Source organism: Carassius carassius, chromosome 17 (genome assembly GCF_963082965.1).
Source record: "Carassius carassius chromosome 17, fCarCar2.1, whole genome shotgun sequence".
In the NCBI taxonomy this organism is placed as follows: Eukaryota; Metazoa; Chordata; class Actinopteri; order Cypriniformes; family Cyprinidae; genus Carassius; species Carassius carassius.
In genome coordinates, this window is record NC_081771.1 from 25922431 (window position 1) to 25941592 (window position 19162).

Here is a 19162-nt window from a genome sequence, read left to right on the forward strand (position 1 = left end):
TAGTCGCGCCAGGATTTTCAAGTAGTCAGACACTTATTTGTTAATAGTTCATTTATTATGACAAACCATTCATAAATATCAGTGCTTAAGTATTCATAACAGATTTAACATTATTTTATTTGCACATCTCCAAAACAGAGTCAAGTTTAAGTAAAAACACAAGGGTGCTGTTTCATAAAAGACGCTAAGAAAAACTGGGATTAAAGTCCAAAACCTGACTTGAAATGACCTAACAAATCCATCGGGACTAAAGCGGTTTAATAAACTACAATTTAAATTCACGCAATCTCACTAATTCGATCCAGCTTCACTGATGTGTGCACGCTCACTCTTAAGCAGACCTTTATGTCGATCCACAGTGGCAAACAGCTAATATGTGCTATTTAATGCATTTCAGATATTGTGTTTTCCTCTGTGCATAACTGACACGTCACAGGGGAATTTTTCATCTGTAAATTTGAGAAATCAGGCAACGTCATGAAAATATAGCCATTTTGCTGTCAGGATAGGGCGAGGACTAGTGTCACACTACACAGAATGATGGCGCAATAATTCTGGATAAAAAAAAATGCATTCTGTTAAAATATTTGTTGTTGGACATTAAATATGACGCGTGTAGAATTTTAATCCTGCATACAAGTTACTATATCATGGCAGTAACTGTAAATCAAATGTAAGCTGCTAATACAGCCCATCTTAAATAAGTTTAGAATGTGTGTTCCTCTTATCAGTTAAAATGTAGTCTGATTTCCATTATTTTCAACTTTTAATTTAGTGTTTTAAATGCTTTAATGATACATTTTAAATGGTAATGTTTTAATGTTGTACTAATAACCATAAAAGGTACAGCTGTCATAAAACCTGTTTAAATCTTTAAAAATAATAATAATTCCTTACGTTTTTGGCCAAATAAATTAGAACTTAGAATATAGGAACTTGGCTTAGCCTTCAGTTCAGACAATGCCTTTCAAAGTCTACCACATTCTAAAAGTTCAAATAAATTATTTTTGTATACAAAATAATGCCCAGGACTACTTAACTTTTTCTTTCAGGTCACTTTTCAAATTCACATTAGTGTTTTTTTTTTACCAGCACAGTAATAATACAAAGGGAGCAGTACATGTTTAGCTTGGAATGGTTTCAGTGGTTGCGTCTTTCAAATATCAGTGGATGAGAGCCTTATCGCTCCTTATAAAGGTCTTTCCGTCTACGCAGTTCCTCTAGAACACGGGTGCGATATGACGTCCAGTCCTCGTCCTGCTTCTGCTGCAGACCCAGGGCCCGCTGGAGATCCTGAGAGTGACTCCGCAGGAAGGGATTGTATTGCTTCTCCTCCGCTAGGGTGGATGGACACTGTATGAAGAGGAGAGAGAATGACTTTAAATCAAGCTTGGCTGGTAGGAATATTATTTAGAAGATTCAGAGTAATATTAGGTGTTAGGATAGAATATTAGGATAGAATTCTTGTCTTCCTTACTGTGCAGAGTCTCTGACCCCTCTGTTGCAGCACCCACTGCAACTTGTGATCCCGCACAAGATTGCAAGGCTCCACTTCAACAGCAAACAGCAGGTTATCTTCAGCATACTCATGACCTGAGAACAAAGACTGGCTTTATTAACATAACCATGAATGTAGCTTTTCCTTAGAAACACAACCAAATATCAGTTTGAATAACATACAACCAAAAAACTGGTTGTATGTTTTGTATGTTGTATGAAAAAACTTGTCACATTGCAATTAACTCTTGGTTAAAACCACTTTCAATATAGAATTAAAGAAATAGTCCAACCAAAAAATTAAAATTCTGTAATCATTTATTCATATATGATTTATTTTATTTTGCAGTGCACAAAGTGTATATGTATTTTTTTTTATTTGAAGAATGTTGGTAACTAAACAGTTTTGGTTCCCACTGACTTATTTTATGGATGAAAAACACAGTGTAAGTCAACAAGAACCAAACTATTAATTATCAACATTGTTCAAATGATCGCCTTTAGTGTTCAGCAGAAGAAAGTCATATGATGACAGATTTTTCCTTTTTAGGTGGACTTTTACCTTTTAAGCTAGATTTCAGAATGCCATGAAACAATTCCACAGAGAGATTTTGGGAACCGAAAAAAAAAAAAGAATAATGAATTAATTAATACATTTTGTGTAGTTGCTGAAACTATCATGCATCATGTTAGTTTTAAGTGCATGATGGAAACTGTTTCAGAATTTCCGTCAAAAGTTTCAAATGAAGTCATGAAGAGACAAATACAATCTGTGGTGTTCTGTACTCTCTGATAAATGTCACTAGTTGACTATCCAGGATTTATTACTATTCGAGAGTAAGATATAAACAGTGAGAAACATAAAAACAAACAATAACTCGATAAAACTCTGATTTAAAACTTAAAATGTGAAAAGCCCATACTTACCAGGCCAAAGCAGAGTATCATCGTTCAGCGATCCCACTGTATCCAGAGAAGTCAGCATAGTTGAGGCATTACCCTCAAACATTCTCCCTACAAGGGACGGAAATGAGTCAGAACTTTAAATGGAGTAAGCTGGATTTAAGAATGCTGAATTCTTGTTTGCAGTTTTGGCATGGCCTTCTGGGCATTGATACTGGATAATTAGTCATTTAAATATTTGTAATGTATACACACAATGTCAAACACTGCAGGCAGGTAACAATAACACCACAAATATTTTAAACAAAATTGTTATTTTAAACTTAAATTTACTTTTTAAGTGCACGCTGAGATAACACAATGATTAAGGCCGTACTCACCACATCCAGAGAGGAACACCAGGTCCCCTGAAAACAAACTGCTGGGGCCACCTATTGTTCGGCCATCAAGCAAGTAGATCATGTGACCCACTGTGTGTCCAGGTGTATAGAAGGCCCTGAAGTGCAGCCGAGTTCCAAAATCTATTGTGTCTTTGTCTGAAAGGGGGCTTAACAATAAAGAAAATCAAATTATGTGGTCTGTTTCATGCTCTTAAATAATGTATGTTATATCATATACAGTAAGAAAAGGTTTAGTTTAGTTGAGTCTGAAAACATCCGACGTAAATCTCTCAAACAAACACTTTTGAATTTTTAGATTATATTCAAATGTTTTTATATACAAACACATTTTGGATAAATGTAAAAGAACAGTTCAGCTTAAAAGGAAAATTCCATCATCGTTCACTCATCCTTATGTCATTCCAAACCTTTATGAATTGGATTATTCTGTGGAACACAAAAGATGATATTTTGAAAGATTTTACAATGGTTGATTTGGACTTCACTGACTTTGACTGTATGGACAAAAACAGTTAAAACATGCTTCAAAAAATATTCTTTTTTGACCCCAGAATAAATAAAGTCACATAGGTTTAAAACGACATGCAAGTGGGTAAATATAATGACAGAATATTCATTTTTAGAACCATTCATTTTACAGTTAAAATGATACATGATGTAACAACAGAAGATATTTAAATGTACTGACTGCGTAAGGCCTGGAATGTTGTCCATAGTGTTCCCATACACTCGACAGGACCTGTAGCGTCTCTTTAGAGCCTTGTTCCCTCCACTGTGGTCCCTGGTTGGGAAAAGTGTATATATGAAGAATAGTTTGATTTCATTTTGATGTTTAGATATGTCATCTTGATTCGGTTCTATTCACCCAAGAATGAAAATTCGATCATTATTTACTCATTCTCATGTCACCCCAAGACTTCGTTCATCAATACACTTTTAATATTCTTTCATCATTTTTGTCCATCCATTGAAAGTCAATGCAACCAACTTTTTCAAGCTTTAAAAAGTGCATCAACACATATTTAAAGTAATCCTTAAGAATTGAGCAGCTTAAGTCAAATCTTCCAGAATGAATGTGTATGTAAAAAAAAAAATGAAATCTTTCTGCATAATGTCTCATTAATATTGATTTTAAAATGTCTTTTTGTACTTTTTAAAGTCTGTAAATGTTGGTTGTGTGTACTTTCAATAGACGGGCAAAAATTCTGAGGGAATATTAAAAATTTGTGTTCTGAAGATGAACATAAGCCTAATGTGTTTACAACAACATGGAGGCAAGTAAACGATGACAGAATTTTCAATTTTGTGAACTAACACTGTAAAGGTATTAAATGCCTCGTATGTCTCAGAACCGGTTCAATGTGATCTTACAAAGCTAAAAGGGCCTTCACACTAAATAGAACTCATCAGTCTTAGAATTCTCACACAAACAAATCAGTCTTAATTAGTTTTAAGCATGTATCATATCTAGTTACTGATTAAAATAAAAGATTGTCATAGCTGCTGCTAATACATTCATTGTGAAACTTTCAAATTGTAGAGATTTTTTGGCACTTTCAGATTTGGTCTTACCAGTGCTTGTGTGTGCAGAGAATAGCTTGTAATGTCACCCCCTCTTCCTCTAGACAGGCCTGTGTGGGTGTAAAGGCAGACATGAAATTAAATTAAATTAAATAAAACAAAAGTAAGAGAAGACGTGACTACACATCACACATGTCCAGTAAAGCATCTCTTCATGTACATGAAGGATCCTAGAGATTTTAAAAATGACTTCCCTAACCTTAACACTAACTGATTACAACATTATCAAGATCGCAGCGGTTCATAATAATTATAAAAAAATAATAAAAAAAAAAATCTACTTTTGCAAGAAAACTGGAATCTTACCATTACAATGACAGATTTCCAATAAAAATAACTGATTATTATTACATCTTACACAATTCTGGTAAACCAGTGAGGAAAAACTAGCACTTTCCACTTAATCACATGGGTTTGGCAATTTCACTACAGTAAGAAAACATAATCCAGCAAACTATTTCTGAAACCATTGCACAGTTGTTTTGAATCCAACCTGAACAGGCTGAGGGTCAGCGGGATCAACCACAACAGCCATATTTGATGCAGTGTCAATGACCACATAGCTGTAATTGTCTGATAAGATGGGCACTGGTATGATCTTGATGCCTGTTGAAAGTAATAGAGTCTGAATTTAGGTACTGATGATCAACTGTTGAGTGTATGATGGAAAAAGGTTTTCTGCTCACCGTTTATTATAGTAGGTTGAGTTCTGGAGTGGCCAGCAGGGTACCTCTCCTGTGCTTTCCTTATCTGCCTCTTATGAAATATGTACCCGAGTTTGGTCCGTGTATATAGAGAATACCTGCAAGTGTTTTTAAAGAGGACACATGGGTGTTTTATGCCATTGTGTATGTTCCTGTATGAAATTGTTCCCCCATGGCATTGCAATAATGGGTAGACATGCTGTAGATTCAATGTAAATAATCAATTAGATGAGTTAAAGAATCTATTAATTTTTATTCCAACTACTAATAGTTTGTAAATGTTTATGCAATTTTTTTTTCATAAATAGTCACGTTAAGTTTAGAGAAACCTTACTTCATTGATCTAACCATGGCGAGTAAATAAGTAAATAAGTGCCCTGTCAGTGATCTGCGATGTCCGTAGCTGCATTTTCACACACAACCACATGACTGCTTTGTATTCTGATTCACATAACACAAACACTTGTGCCATTTCAAGTGTCACTCACGTCTTTGAAAATAATAAATCATAATACGAATAAATATTTGCATGTGTAGTTTTGTGCATTTTCATTTTGTATTAATTCCTGGTTTACCGACACTTTAAACTGACCATTCTATGAAAATCTTTGGTTATTTTGACCCTAGCCTATACGTTTATGCCTATATCCTTGCCTATTTTTTTTCCTCAAATATATTCATATTGTGCATGTAATACAATTACTGACATGAAGACTTACGATTTATATAGACTTCATATTTTCTTTGCTTTATACAAGTTTTCATAGCATAAACCAATTTATTATCTGAAACAGTCCAAAAATTACTGTGCCCACAAGGTGACATAGTCAGTTCACTTATTTTTGTCGTGACCACATAATAACCAAATGAAATAACCACATAATAACTAGTGGGAATGTGATGTCAAGGCCACGAGATATTAATTTGAATTTGAGGGTATGTCATATTAACTCGTGGGAACGTGATATTATGTTGTGGCCACAAGATAATTTTGACAAGGTAACAACATCCTTATGTTGTGGCCTCGAGATGCTATGCTGAGGGAACGACATCCATTTCTCGTGGCCACGACTCATGTTGAGGGAACAACATATTCGTGTCTGACCGCAAAGCACTCCAGTGGGTGCTGAAAACTGCTCAACGGATCACCGGCACCCAGTTAACTTCCACTGAGAACATTTAACACAAGCACTACCACCTGGGCAGGGCAAAAAAACATCATCAAGGTTGCCTCTCACCCTAACCATGGATTTTTCACCCTCCTTCCATCCGGCAGGCGTTACAGGAGCCTTTGCTCTCGCACTAGTAGGCTCAGGAAGAGCTTCTTCCCCGAGGCTGTGACACTTCTGAACTCCACACCACCAATCTAACCTGCACCTGCTCTCTTACTGCACTGGTCACACTACTTTACATAAATGTTATTTGCACTACTCATATTTTGCACAGACTGTACATTGTTCAAGTAATTACACTGCAAATTGTCTAACGTTGTTACTGTACAAAGCACAGTAAACTATTTCTATAAAAATATTATTGCACTACTGATATTTTGCACAGAATACATTAAAATACAGAATACATTTTTTATACTTTTGTACACTCAACCAACTGTATTTATTACCACTGTTCTTATGTTGCTCCTGTTTCTAATGTACATATAATCCTTCATTGCATTCCTAGTTATATTCTGTACGTACTCTGCTTAATATTGTATATAGCAACTCCACTGTACATTCTGTAAATCATAGCTTCACTTACTCTGCACTTATATGTATTTAAAACACTATATTCTTGCACTTCTGGTTAGATGCTAACTGAATTTTATTAGCTCTGTACATGTACTCTGCTCATTGACAATAAAGTTGAATGTAATCTAACGTCACTTTACGGGCACCGTTAAAATGGCTGGGATGCAAAGGCAGCTTTTTCCACCTTTTGACCACAAGATATCGTTACTGTGCACCGTATTGAAAAGCTTCGAGAAAATGGACCTTTTTACGATAGTTGAGGAGAAAGCCTCGGTGCTTCGCAAAGCTTCATTTTTACATTCCGATTTACTACATCTAAACAGGTAAAACATGTACGTTTCAATAACACTTACAAAACGGTTAATGTAAACATCAAACGGTAACGTTAGGTGAGGATAAAAAACAGTAACGTTAGCTTTTTGAAACAAAAATGACCGTATCAAGACAAACAAGCCACTTACGCTATCCAAAACAGTGGTTTCTCTGTGCGAGCCATCAGTTTACCGATCGGGCTGTTTTTCCATGCACTTCTGGCGCATTTAAAAACACGACAGATATAAAACCCTCCACATACTGAAGCAAAACAAAGTAACGTTTAAATACACTGTCCAGTCCGGAAGCGCCATCATAGCGGGCTTGCCGACGATGACGTTATTAAACAGCATAACAACGATTGGTCAGAAGTAACAATCACCGTAAAGACTCGTATTTTATTTTTTTCCGTATCGTTCATGCATTATCAGGTGCATTGTTTGTATCAGATATTATTGGGTGACAACAGTTTCATAGACTGTCATAGTTTCTGTTTTACTTTATTATTATTATTATTATTATTATTATTATTATTATTTAAAATACATTTAAGCTGGGACTGTTTCTACATTAAGGCGATAGGGCGACACACCAGCAAAGTGAAAAAGGGAGGTATTTTTTTTTGTCTGTCATATTTAACCACAATGTTACGCTAGTTGTCAGTAGGTTTGTTCCTGGAGCATTAGGGGTTATTCGTGCCTTTATGGCAAGCCATTTTAGCATTTAAACTTTGATTTGACTAACCATAAATATAATTTCGGATAGTCACAATTGTAATTCCAGATATCTATATTGCAATTATGACTTGTCATAATTGGAATTAAGATATTTACAATGTGATTATGACTAGCCATTGAAAAATATTTTCAGATATCTTCAAATTAGTTTTGACTAGTTGTAATTGCAATACAAGATATCTTTAAATATGATTTGCCTATAGTCAAATTCTAATTAGAGATATCTCAAATTACAAATTGACTAGTGATAATTCAATTAGAGATATCTTCAAATGACTTTTGACTAGTCGTAATCCCAATTCAAGATATCTTTACATTTAATTTGACTAGTAAGAATACAATTTAAGATATCTTTAGTGCACAATTTTTAAAGATATCCAAAATAGATTTGTAGATATAGTCAAAACTACTAAAAGACTAGTCAAAACCCATTTAAAGATATCTGCAATTTAATTATGGATATCAGGGGCGTCATGCATTCATGATTTTTGAGGGGCACATTTTTTTGGGGGGGGGGGGGGGGGGGGTCGGGGGTATAAGTCATTCTACGAAAGCACTGTATAACTGATATAGGCTTATTTTTTTTATTTTTTTTTTCCTTTTTATTCAAAACAATTCCAAACATGCTTAATATATCAGGAAATATCTCGTTTCTCAAATATGTGTAGGTAAACGCGTTTTGCACCTTTATAGATTGCTATTTGATCAATATATGGAAATGTAGTGTAATCTATTAACTACACATAAAAACCTGACTTTTTACTTAAGTGCCATATCATGCCATCAAATATTTTTAATACGACTGAATTTGCATTTAATGTAAATTTTAATAACAATATTGTAAGATACTTATTTTAACACTTTCATTTTACAGAGAGTAAAGAACATTTACATTATCAAAAAAACATTTTCATTCAGTCTAGCCAGAGTTCAGGCACTCTCAAAAACTCCCATTAAAATCACTGAAGCACTTTACATTATGAAACGAATATCTTACTTACATTCGTACGCACATCTGCACTTTTTGTTGTTTCTGATGAGAGAATTCGCTAAATAATTCAGTCAGCGAGCAAGTGAACAAAACACTGCGTTTCAGTGATGACTCTTCTGGACGTCTCTGATTGGCCATTGCATCCATAAGCGCAACAGAATAGTTTCTGATTGGTTATCGTCTCTGGCTCAGCGCCAGCCAGCGAACGCAGATTTTGAATTTAGCAGCTGATGCTGTGCACTGAACGATCTAATCACACCGCTGTGATTGTATCAAATATATAAAAAATAATATTCTGCAATTTTTTTTTTCGTTTGGAAGCTGCATTTAAAATCCACTTGGCAAATCTTCGAATGGGCACGACGCCTCTGATGGATATCCCTATCAGATTTTTGACTAGGAAAAACTATATTTGGAGATATCTGCATTTAGCTTTGTAGATATCCGGAATTAACAATTTGACTAGTCAAAATACGTTTATAAATATCTACAATGTGCATGCAAATACAACTTTGTTGAACCCCACCTTAAACATTTTATTTAACCAATCCTAGCTTGGAAACTGTCGTCATCCGCAATTTTGTCTAAGAGTTGTATAATAAAGTTTCTGCGTCTTTGGGTCATTTTATACAGAAGTAATTCAAAAGTATGGAAATAAAAATTTAGCTGGAGCATGTGTAAAAGTGGTAGGCTATACAGAGAGGACTTAAATAGGCTTTTGTCCAGTTTTATATCGTAATGTTGAGACGTGTGTGCTGTGGATTCGAGGGTGACACGGGAGTCGATTTTCAAATGTAGCCTAGGTAGTGCTTTTTTGTCCTGATAAGGTGCCATCCATTTAAAAAGTTAAATTAAAATTAGAATTCACACTCAACACGTTATTATTGCATACTGTTTTATAATGAACTACAATACTGAGGTGCAGATAAATTCCACTATTTGAAAAAAGTTGTATAAATTAAATAGCAGAAAATCTTGCTATTTTAACATGGTGTAAATAGAATCTGTAGCTATTTGCACTAACTGTAAATAGCTTATCGTTAAAAAATACTGTTTCCACTTAGAATAAATAGAATCCATTGCTATTTGCACTTAGTGTAAATAGCATTTATTGCTAAATCTAATTAAATAGCCGCTGCCTAAAATAATACATTAGCGCTCATTGAACACAGCAGAGTATCATCACGGATCTCTTGCTATAATCCATACAATACTGCCACCTTGTGGGCTGTTATCTATGGAAGCTCGTTTCTGCCACTAAATAAAGAAATAATTAATTGATAAAGAAATAAATAAATAACAACTTTTATCTCACAATTATACAAATTTTAACTCACATTGTTTATATCTCGCAATTCTGAGAAAAAAAGTCAGAATGAATGGTAAGATAAAAGCTGCAAATGACCTTTATTTTTCATTCCATGGTGGAAACAAGCTGCCATGACACAAGTGAACCTGAATTCATACACAACGTAATGTAACCTACTAATAAATGTCATAAATGCCAGATAAACTTTATTATAAGTTTTATTATAAACTGCCAGATTACAAATATTAAATTGTAATCTTTTTAAAATCAGCCTTCACCTTTTTTGACTGCATTATGTATCTGCATCTGATTATTATATAACATCTAGACAGGATTACAACCCCAAATCAATAAAACATTCAATAACATTTTGTAAAATTCAATAAAACCTAAATATTTTAATACAATCTTAATTCTATTTAATCTTTATTTGATTAACAACAGTGAAAGAAAAGATTTTCAATGTTTTAACTGACCAAATAAACTGTAACATGTAAATATAAGCAAACTGGGACAGAGACACGTTTAAGACTGTATCACATCAACTTTCCTTTTAATTACAAAATGTAATTGTTTGTAATTAGAGGAAACTAATTGTTAAAGCTTTGCAAGCAATATTTTTGCCCAATCTCTCTTTATACAACACTTCAGCTGCTCATCAGTCTGTGGTCATCATTGCCTGATTGTCCTTCTTATCATGGGCCATACATGTTCAATATAGAGACAGCACTGGACTGATCTAGCACATTCACTCTGTGTCTATGAAACCATGCTGTTGTAGCACATGTAGAATGAGACCTGGCGTTGTCTTGATCTAATAACCATGGACTTCTCATGAAAGACGTCATCTTGATGGCAGTATATGTCTCTGTACAATGCCAATATAATGCCTCCATGTCAATGGTACCCTCACATATGCCAGACACCCATGCCATTTGCTCTGATAAACCCCCATACAATGACAAATGTTTTACATCTGTCGCTAAAAGTCTGGAAGGTGCCTTTGGTCTTTGGGACTGAGAACTCGACATCCTGTTTTCCTAGTGGACTCTTCTGACCACAGCACACATTTCCACTGTCTCTTTGACTAAAAGCCAAACCTTTTCCCTCACCTATTACCAATTTACCCTGCTTATAGACTTTTTCAAAACAGGTTAATATGGACATTCTATAACCCCTTCACATTTATTTAGCCTGTCCCAAAAATTTTTTAAGTGTGTTGCAGCCATCAAAATTTGTTTATATTTACAAAACATATTTAAGTTGGTCTGTGAGATATTTTCTTGGTACTTTTGTCAATTAAATAAATGTTAAAGTGAATTAACAAGTCACAGAACCTCCAAACTTTGGGGTTATAGATTGCTGTCCATTTAAAATAATATATAATTTTATTTGCTTTGTGTTGATAATATACAGATATTATAATATTTCTATAAAGACACTTATTTACGGTTTAATCCCTTTAAAGAAAAAGACCAATTACCCGCATTTACCAATTAGAAATATAGGGAGGCAAACTTAAGAACCAACAAATATAGGGAAACAAAGAGGGCCATCACATTAAGATGTACCTTTGATCGAAGAGAACTGAAGAGAGCACTTGCAGAGATAAAACAAACATCTCAAAGAAAAAATAATTTATTTGTTATTAAATGATAAAACATTTATCTGAAGCATCACGTTGTTCGTGTTATGATTTTAATTCATGTTAGAATATTTAATAACTACTAAAAAACAATTAAGTCATAAAAATAATTTGATCATAATATGAAAGTGTAGCCTACTATGATTTTTATTCTAAGTATTTTTTTAATTGATCTAGTTTTCGGCACATTTTGCAAATCTCCTTTCTCTGTCACACCCATTTCAGATCTTGACGTGCTGAGGACCTAAATCAGGTGTGTTTGACACAGGCAAAGCGTGCAGTGTTGGGGTGCCTCCTCTAGGACCAGTGTTGGGAACCTCTGCTGTAGGCTGCATTTAGTAAATAAACTTTTGATATTGAATGCAATTTAGCACTACCTGGTGTAAGAAAACAAAACGACCGAACGAGTGGAGCACACACACACACACACACACACACACGCGCGCGCGCGCACACATCACAGCTTGTTCTAAGAATACAAATATGCAACCTGGGTGTGTCTAGACTCTAGTTCACCACCACGCCTGGCCAGACTTCTTAGGTTTTTTTTTTTCTTTTTTTTAGTGAAGCGTTACGTAAAGATAGCAGACAGACAGTAGTGCATTAAATGTCGTTTTAACTTAACTTCGAGCAAAGAATATCTGTACTGGTAAAACGGCTATCTTGTGGTTTATTTGTTTTGAGAGTTATGTTGTAGTAACACGCAATATGTTTCAGGCTGACTCCACCTGCTGGCTTGTAAGCATCATGAGCACATTGTTACACTGAACGTCATCGACTGACTGCTCTGGCTGCGAGCTAGTTGAACTCGCACTGAAGAAGGTGGATTAGTGCACCAACTCACCGGTTTTTATTTTAAAAGGCTCAGTTTGAAGGATAACATTACCAGGTGTTTCTTTCTCTATGCTACAACATCTATTGGGTGAAGTTTTCTGGATTTCAGACAGCGCGTGGTAAGATTGTTAATGTTTTATTCTACCGTCACGTGCTTTTGTAATGCATGAGGTACTGTTCGACAGTTTTTTTTTTTACATCGATTGATTAATTTATGGTTTAACATGAGAGTAAAATAACTCGCACTTCTTAATTTGGCGGAAACTACGGTAACCGTGGTAAATATTTGCGAGGGGAAATGAGGCCAGAACATGTTCAACAGCTGTAGAAAACAGTTTTGACAATTAGCCTGTATTTATAAGTATATAACTGGCTTTTAGTCTATATTTCAAGGGAGTAAGATCACACTTTTCTAAAATACTCTTTTAGTGATGGAATATAATGCAGTTTGTGACTTTGTTTCAAATCCTCTGAGATCTAAACTGAGATCTAAAAAGATCTAAACACACATTGAATGTAACTGTGATGCCCAAAACCGCTTTTGAAGTAGGCAGCGTACTAGATATTGAAACACAACTTGATTTACAGATCAATTGCATTAACCATGTTTTCTATTCAATACATGTGTAATATTAAAAACCCATTTACTGTTCCAGATCAACCCTATCAGGATAAACAAAAAAGTTAATAGTTACTATCTCTGCACAACAGTTGAATATGGCTGATTGCATAACGTTTTAATCAATCTCAAGTACTAGGGTAGACTAGTATGGGAATTAATGTGTTATTTAGTTTCCACTTGAAATATAAAAGGTTGCTTAGTAGAGAACATGATGTAACAGTGTGTTGCAGGCTTGCTTGAGTCATGCTGGCAGTGTTGAACTGATACAAGAAAGGAGACATTCTTTTCCAGTCTGGCTTAAATTACCCAGCAGCCCCCTCCATGTTTTTGTAAACATTAGAAGCAGCCTGTATACCATCGAGGTGTATACATGAGAAAGAACTTACATGTGCATGGGCTGAAAGTAAAAAGTGACATTAAACCTGGTTGTATGTTGTTCATGGAGTTCTGTCACACATCCTGGAAAATGTTGGTTCATTTATGACTCAGTTTAGTTGCTCTCTAAAGTTAATTTGACAGTCACTCCTTCCTGAACTTGAAATGCAGAAACGCCTTTTCTCAGGATACTTTCATAAAATGACAATATTGAATTGGGTTGCATAAGATTTTCCTTAGCAGATGTGAGTCATCTGTGCATGTTGACCTCACTGTTTGGTCCTGCGAGAGCTGCTTCTGTTAGATAACAGGAAGTAACGTCTTAACACAAATAATGTCTTAACATATGCAAAGAAAAAAAGTATCATTCAAATTTCAAAATCTCACTCCATAACCTGAGCGTAGGAAAACATAGTCGTTGAGGAAAAACTAGGTGTATTCAGACCACTCACTGTAAGGCCTTTCATGGGCTGTGCCTTGATGGTTATTTCCAGGAAGACTTTTTAAAGTGTGGTTAGTGCTTTTTTTTATTTTTTTTTTGCTGTGATCAGTACTGTGAGGGTGAAAATGGCAACATAATATTTGAAGCTTTGGTATTTAATTAGAGCTTTTCAAAAGTTGTACTCACTGATCCAAAATATTGTATGTTCAAATCTTTAATGAACATTACTGTAGAGATTAAAATGGAAAGAATAATTACAAAGTGTAGCCGTGCAGACGCAGAGTGAATTTATGTCCACCTATCTGTTGTTTGCATCATACAGTCTCGATGGGAAGAGGCAGGAAGGATATTCTAAGTTTAGTGCTCTTGCAGAAATGTTGTCCTTAAGATAATTTGACATATCCGTCTGAATTGTTTTCAAAAATGAAACTGGTCAGTGCGCAACTTCTCACATCTGCTTTTTTTATCCATTAACTAAATTGATTAGATTAAATGGGTGTACTCCTACCGAAATTACGTTGATAACTTTACACACAATTGTTGAACAGTTAATGAGTAATAATTGTAAATTATTATAATACTCTTATATTATTATTTAAATCAGTTTTTATTTAATACTTTAAGTCATCAATTTAATGATTCAAAAGATAATTTGTTCTACTTTTACCTTAAAATGCCTCTCCTTGTGCATAATTTCATGCTCTAACAGACATTCAAAAATCAAACGATTTTAAACATTCATTCTATAAATACGATTTCAAGTTACAGTTAAAAGTGTTTTAAAATATAAATGGATTTCTTCAGGGATTTCATCTAAAAGTGAGAGACAACATCAGTCACTTCAATCTATAATGAACCATTAGTGACCGCATAGTAAATTACTTTTGTTAGTATTGAAACTGAGAGAGTATGCATGTATCCAGAAACAGGAATCTCATTCCTGCCCGTGAAATGTTTTTGGAGTTGGATGATGAATGTTTTCCTGGTCATAAACAAGTTTAATACAAAAGGGAAAGATCATCTTAAGCTCAGTTATAGGTTGTGTTCAATAATTGACAGATCTTGTTTAGCTTGAGAAAGTGTTCTACATTTGAAACAGTTCTTGGTTTGTTGGGTTGTTTGAATATATTTTAGGGCTGAATGGGAGATGATTTAAAAAAACGCAGATCAATCAAACAAATCTTCTTGATAGCATTTGAACATTGACATGCTCCTAAAGAAAGAATAAAGAAAGTAAATACATTGTTTTGGAGCAAGTTTGATTTTATCTTGGTATTTTCTGCACTTTAGTAACACATGGTCACTATGGTATCTAATCTACCCTTCAGGCATTAAAGCAGCATGTCAAGGTCTGATTTTCCTCCGGGTTACGATGATTCGCGGCTGCTCTCTAACCCTCAGCCTGGAGGAGGTTACCCTGCTTCGGCCCCCCCATATGGCTTCAACGCGTACGGGGGACAGCCGCCTTACCCACAGCCCAATGATCCATACCGAGGCCAGCCTGCGGGATACCCCCCGCCAAGTATGCCTGTCATCCCCGTCATCCCTCCTGGTTTAGGTAAGCTGGTTCATCGCTTATACAGTCTGTTGTTCAGGAAATTGAATTTTAGCAATCATGACTGAAGTCAGCATTTTTCTTAATGCAGTCCCTATAGCCTAGCTCTAACCTGATTCGTGTTGATAAGCCAGTGATGTAGTGATTCATTAGATCTCCTCTGGAATACTTGATTCTGATTGGCCGGTCGCATCATTCTAATTCTAACGACACTTATAGAATTTACTGTTGCTCCTGGCAACTGATTACCTCCAGATATATCTCTTATGTAATTCCATGGTCTCTTTCTTGTAGTGTAATAAAACCATTTAAATGCTCATTTATTTATCCCTTACATAGTTGGGGATTTCTTCGACTATGAGCACTTTATGCTTTGTGAACTTTTCGAAAATTAGCTTTCAAGCTTCCACTTATTTAATTTTAACTTTAAGTCATGAAAATTCCCTCTATATCTTTCTATATCCCACTATATGCTCATATTTGTATGATGTATCTTTGTAATTTATGATTTGTGTACATCAAAGTGCTCAACGTTGAAGACTTTCCCAGTTAGATGATGGTTTATTTACACAGACTGATGTGAATGCAAATATTCTGCAAATAGCACTTCAGGAGATGCAGTTTTCACAAAAAATATGATTGTTACAGGTGATAATGAAGGATTTACCACAACAGGAGGATTTGACGATATTAGTGTCCGTCACACTTTTATACGAAAAGTAAGGAACCATTCTTTTATAATCTGCATAATCTTGCTTTACAGTAATGTTACTCATTTGCTATTTCAGATTAATGGATTTTTTGAATTTGGAACAATGTTCTTTGTGTCTTGCAGGTTTATCTGATCCTCGCTGCGCAGCTTCTGGTCACAGCTACCATCGTGGCTATTTTCACATTTGTGTGAGTCTTTTAGTTTTTGTGGTTACTTTCTGTGCTTTATGTTCACACTAAATAAAGGATAAATGTTATCTCTGCTGGTTCCGGTAGACTTTGTTCTTAAACTTGAATTTGTTTTTATTCACACAGGGAACCTGTAGGAGTGTTTGTGAGGAAAAATCCAGCCATTTACTGGGTTTCATAGTAAGAATGAAACGACTTCATATTTATAACCTTAAATACAAATGTAGAAAAATAGAACAATGTGAATGACTGTTGAAATGTTTTTTTTTTTTTTTTTCCAGTGCTGTCTATTTTGTCACTCACATGGTATTGGTTTGCTGTCAGGGACCCAGGTGAGATGTTTGCCCCATTTTTTTTTTTTATCAACCTGATAATAAACAGAACAGATGGCGATATTTTGTAATGCTTGTAGTTTTGTAATGTGACAGTAAGAATGAGGGCACAAACATCATACCAGACATAAAAGAAATAAAAGCCATTGTAAAAAGAGCCACTGCAGACATAAGATGTAATGTGATCCAGTGAATTTAGCTCTGTCCTTTGTTACATTTTAGGAGGCGTTTCCCATGGAACCTGATCCTGTTGGCCATTTTTGTGAGTCATTCTGAAGGAATTAAGAGGGAATGTGGCCAGACCTTTAATGGGCAATGTTGTTTTTACATGTTACTCTGTACACTAAGTATCAAGGACACTAAAGTCTTTAAATAAACATTGCCTCTTTTTCTTATTTTAGACACTGGCCTTATCATTCATGACTGGAAATATAGCAAGGTGAGACATGTCACACACTACATGTGTGTCTCAGTGGTGAGATACAGTGGGTGGGGGACAGTCTCAGGACTGTTGACGCAGTGTTTTAATGGATGTCCTGTAAACCCTCTGTTTACCTTTTGACAACTCCTTAGTCCATTTAGTTTGCAATGATAGAGTGGTTTTGTTCCCACGCCATTTAAGATGTATGTAGATGTGTATGTATACACTTTTTTTTTTTCCTTCAAAAAATGTAATCCATTTATTCAGCATGTACCAGGAACAAAAATGACAGTAAAAATTTCTATTTCAAATAAATGCTGTCTGTCAACTTTCTATTTATCACTGTACGTATCAAGTAAATGTAACCTTGGCGAGCATATAGACTTGTTTCAAAAACATTACAAAAATCTTCTAGACCCCATGTTTTTGATTGGTAGTTTTTTATTTTGCCAATAATAATAATTCAGAATATTCTAATGCAATTTTTTGTTTGTAGCTATTACAGCACTAAGGCAGTTTTCCTGGCCCTGGGCATCACTGTTCTTGTGTCTGTTGCGGTGACAGTGTTCTGCTTCCAGACTAAGGTGGGCTACACGTATAATTTGTACACCATCAGCATGACTTTAATGTTTCAGCGTTTGTTACCTTGCTTTTCTGTTCTTTTATAGGTGGATTTCACTAAATGTTCAGGTTTTTTCTGCGTCCTCGGAATCGTCGTGTTTGTGACTGGCATCATCACAGCTATCGTGCTGTCATTCAAATACGTAAGCATGACTTTGCATCTTGTATTTGTCCAGAAATAGTCATTTGATCATTTACCTGACTTTTTCATTGTTTGTTTCAGATCCCATGGCTTCACATGCTCTATGCAGCAATAGGAGCCATTGCATTCACTCTGGTATGTCTATTCACTGCATCACATTGAATTCACCTTTTTTTTTTTTGGAATACTTCAGCTTTTGTGGGAGAATTGCTTACTCTTTCAATCCTAAATTCACTTCTTTGCATTTGTGTTTTTAAATGATTTAGTTTCTGGCCTATCACACCCAGCTGCTCATCGGGAACAGGAAGCTCTCCATTGGGGCAGAGGAGTATGTGTTTGCGGCTCTCTCCCTTTATGTTGACATTGTCCAGATCTTTATCTTCCTCCTGCAAATTATTGGATTTGCAGAGAGATAGAAGCTTTAAGCTGGCCGATGGAACTTTTCTGTTTTGTCTTTTAATGTTTATACACTGTGCAGTGTCTTCTCAATCCAGACCTAACTAACGTACTCAAATAATACAGAACATGTAAAACATATCTATCTTTATACTGATGAAACAACTGGTAAGGGATGAATATCATTTGCATGATTTACTTGCCATATGCATATGTTACAATAAAATATGAGTGATATTATATAGCCGTTACTTTGTCATGGAAATGGAAGCTGTCTATTAGAAGTGTATCTGTATTAGGCAAATTTAGACTGTAGGTATTATGTGTGTGTGTTGTACATTTTGGTTGAGGGTATAGCCTTTTCTGCTTTGTACATGCAATCTAACTGTATTTTAGTTTATGAATTTAGAATATTTATCACTGGCATTTTTACATACAGTATAAAAGTCTATATCAAATATATTTTGCTTTAATTTTGGGAAATAAATGCCTTTACTTAATGAATTTGATACACTTAACTAAAGGTCACAGATTATGTGATGTACAATGGTGCTTTTCCTGTGTTTGCCACCAAAGATAGACCCAAGAATAAAAAGTGTTAACTATATATAAATGGATTGTTATATTTGAATTGTATAGACAAAATAAAAATGTATTTCTGTTATAATGTTCTCATGCCACATGTTGAACAACA

At 35.0% G+C, this 19162-nt stretch overlaps 2 protein-coding genes across 3 annotated transcripts; one reads left to right on the forward strand and one right to left on the reverse strand.

Moving 5' to 3' along the window:
- Window positions 1–1040: 1040 nt before the first annotated feature.
- pnkd (PNKD metallo-beta-lactamase domain containing) lies at window positions 1041–7460 on the reverse strand. The gene is given in 10 exon segments (XM_059571437.1): window positions 1041–1353; window positions 1478–1593; window positions 2425–2511; window positions 2781–2947; window positions 3490–3582; window positions 4374–4432; window positions 4876–4988; window positions 5069–5184; window positions 7296–7426; window positions 7428–7460. Coding segments are annotated over 10 exon segments (1089 nt in total). The 3' UTR covers window positions 1041–1179.
- Window positions 7461–12111: 4651 nt separating this feature from the next.
- tmbim1a (transmembrane BAX inhibitor motif containing 1a) lies at window positions 12112–18708 on the forward strand. 2 transcript variants are annotated; one of them, XM_059571439.1, is made up of 12 exons: window positions 12112–12166; window positions 15430–15659; window positions 16305–16375; window positions 16492–16556; window positions 16683–16736; window positions 16838–16888; window positions 17111–17150; window positions 17290–17327; window positions 17806–17893; window positions 17978–18073; window positions 18154–18207; window positions 18339–18708. In XM_059571439.1, exons 2-12 carry the CDS (start codon window positions 15443–15445, stop codon window positions 18486–18488), a joined length of 924 nt encoding a protein of 307 aa, XP_059427422.1. In that variant the 5' UTR covers window positions 12112–12166; window positions 15430–15442; the 3' UTR covers window positions 18489–18708. The 2 variants fall into 2 exon arrangements, with proteins under 2 accessions (XP_059427422.1, XP_059427421.1); XM_059571438.1 differs by lacking the exon at window positions 12112–12166 and adding an exon at window positions 12396–12781.
- The last annotated feature ends 454 nt before the right edge of the window (window positions 18709–19162 follow it).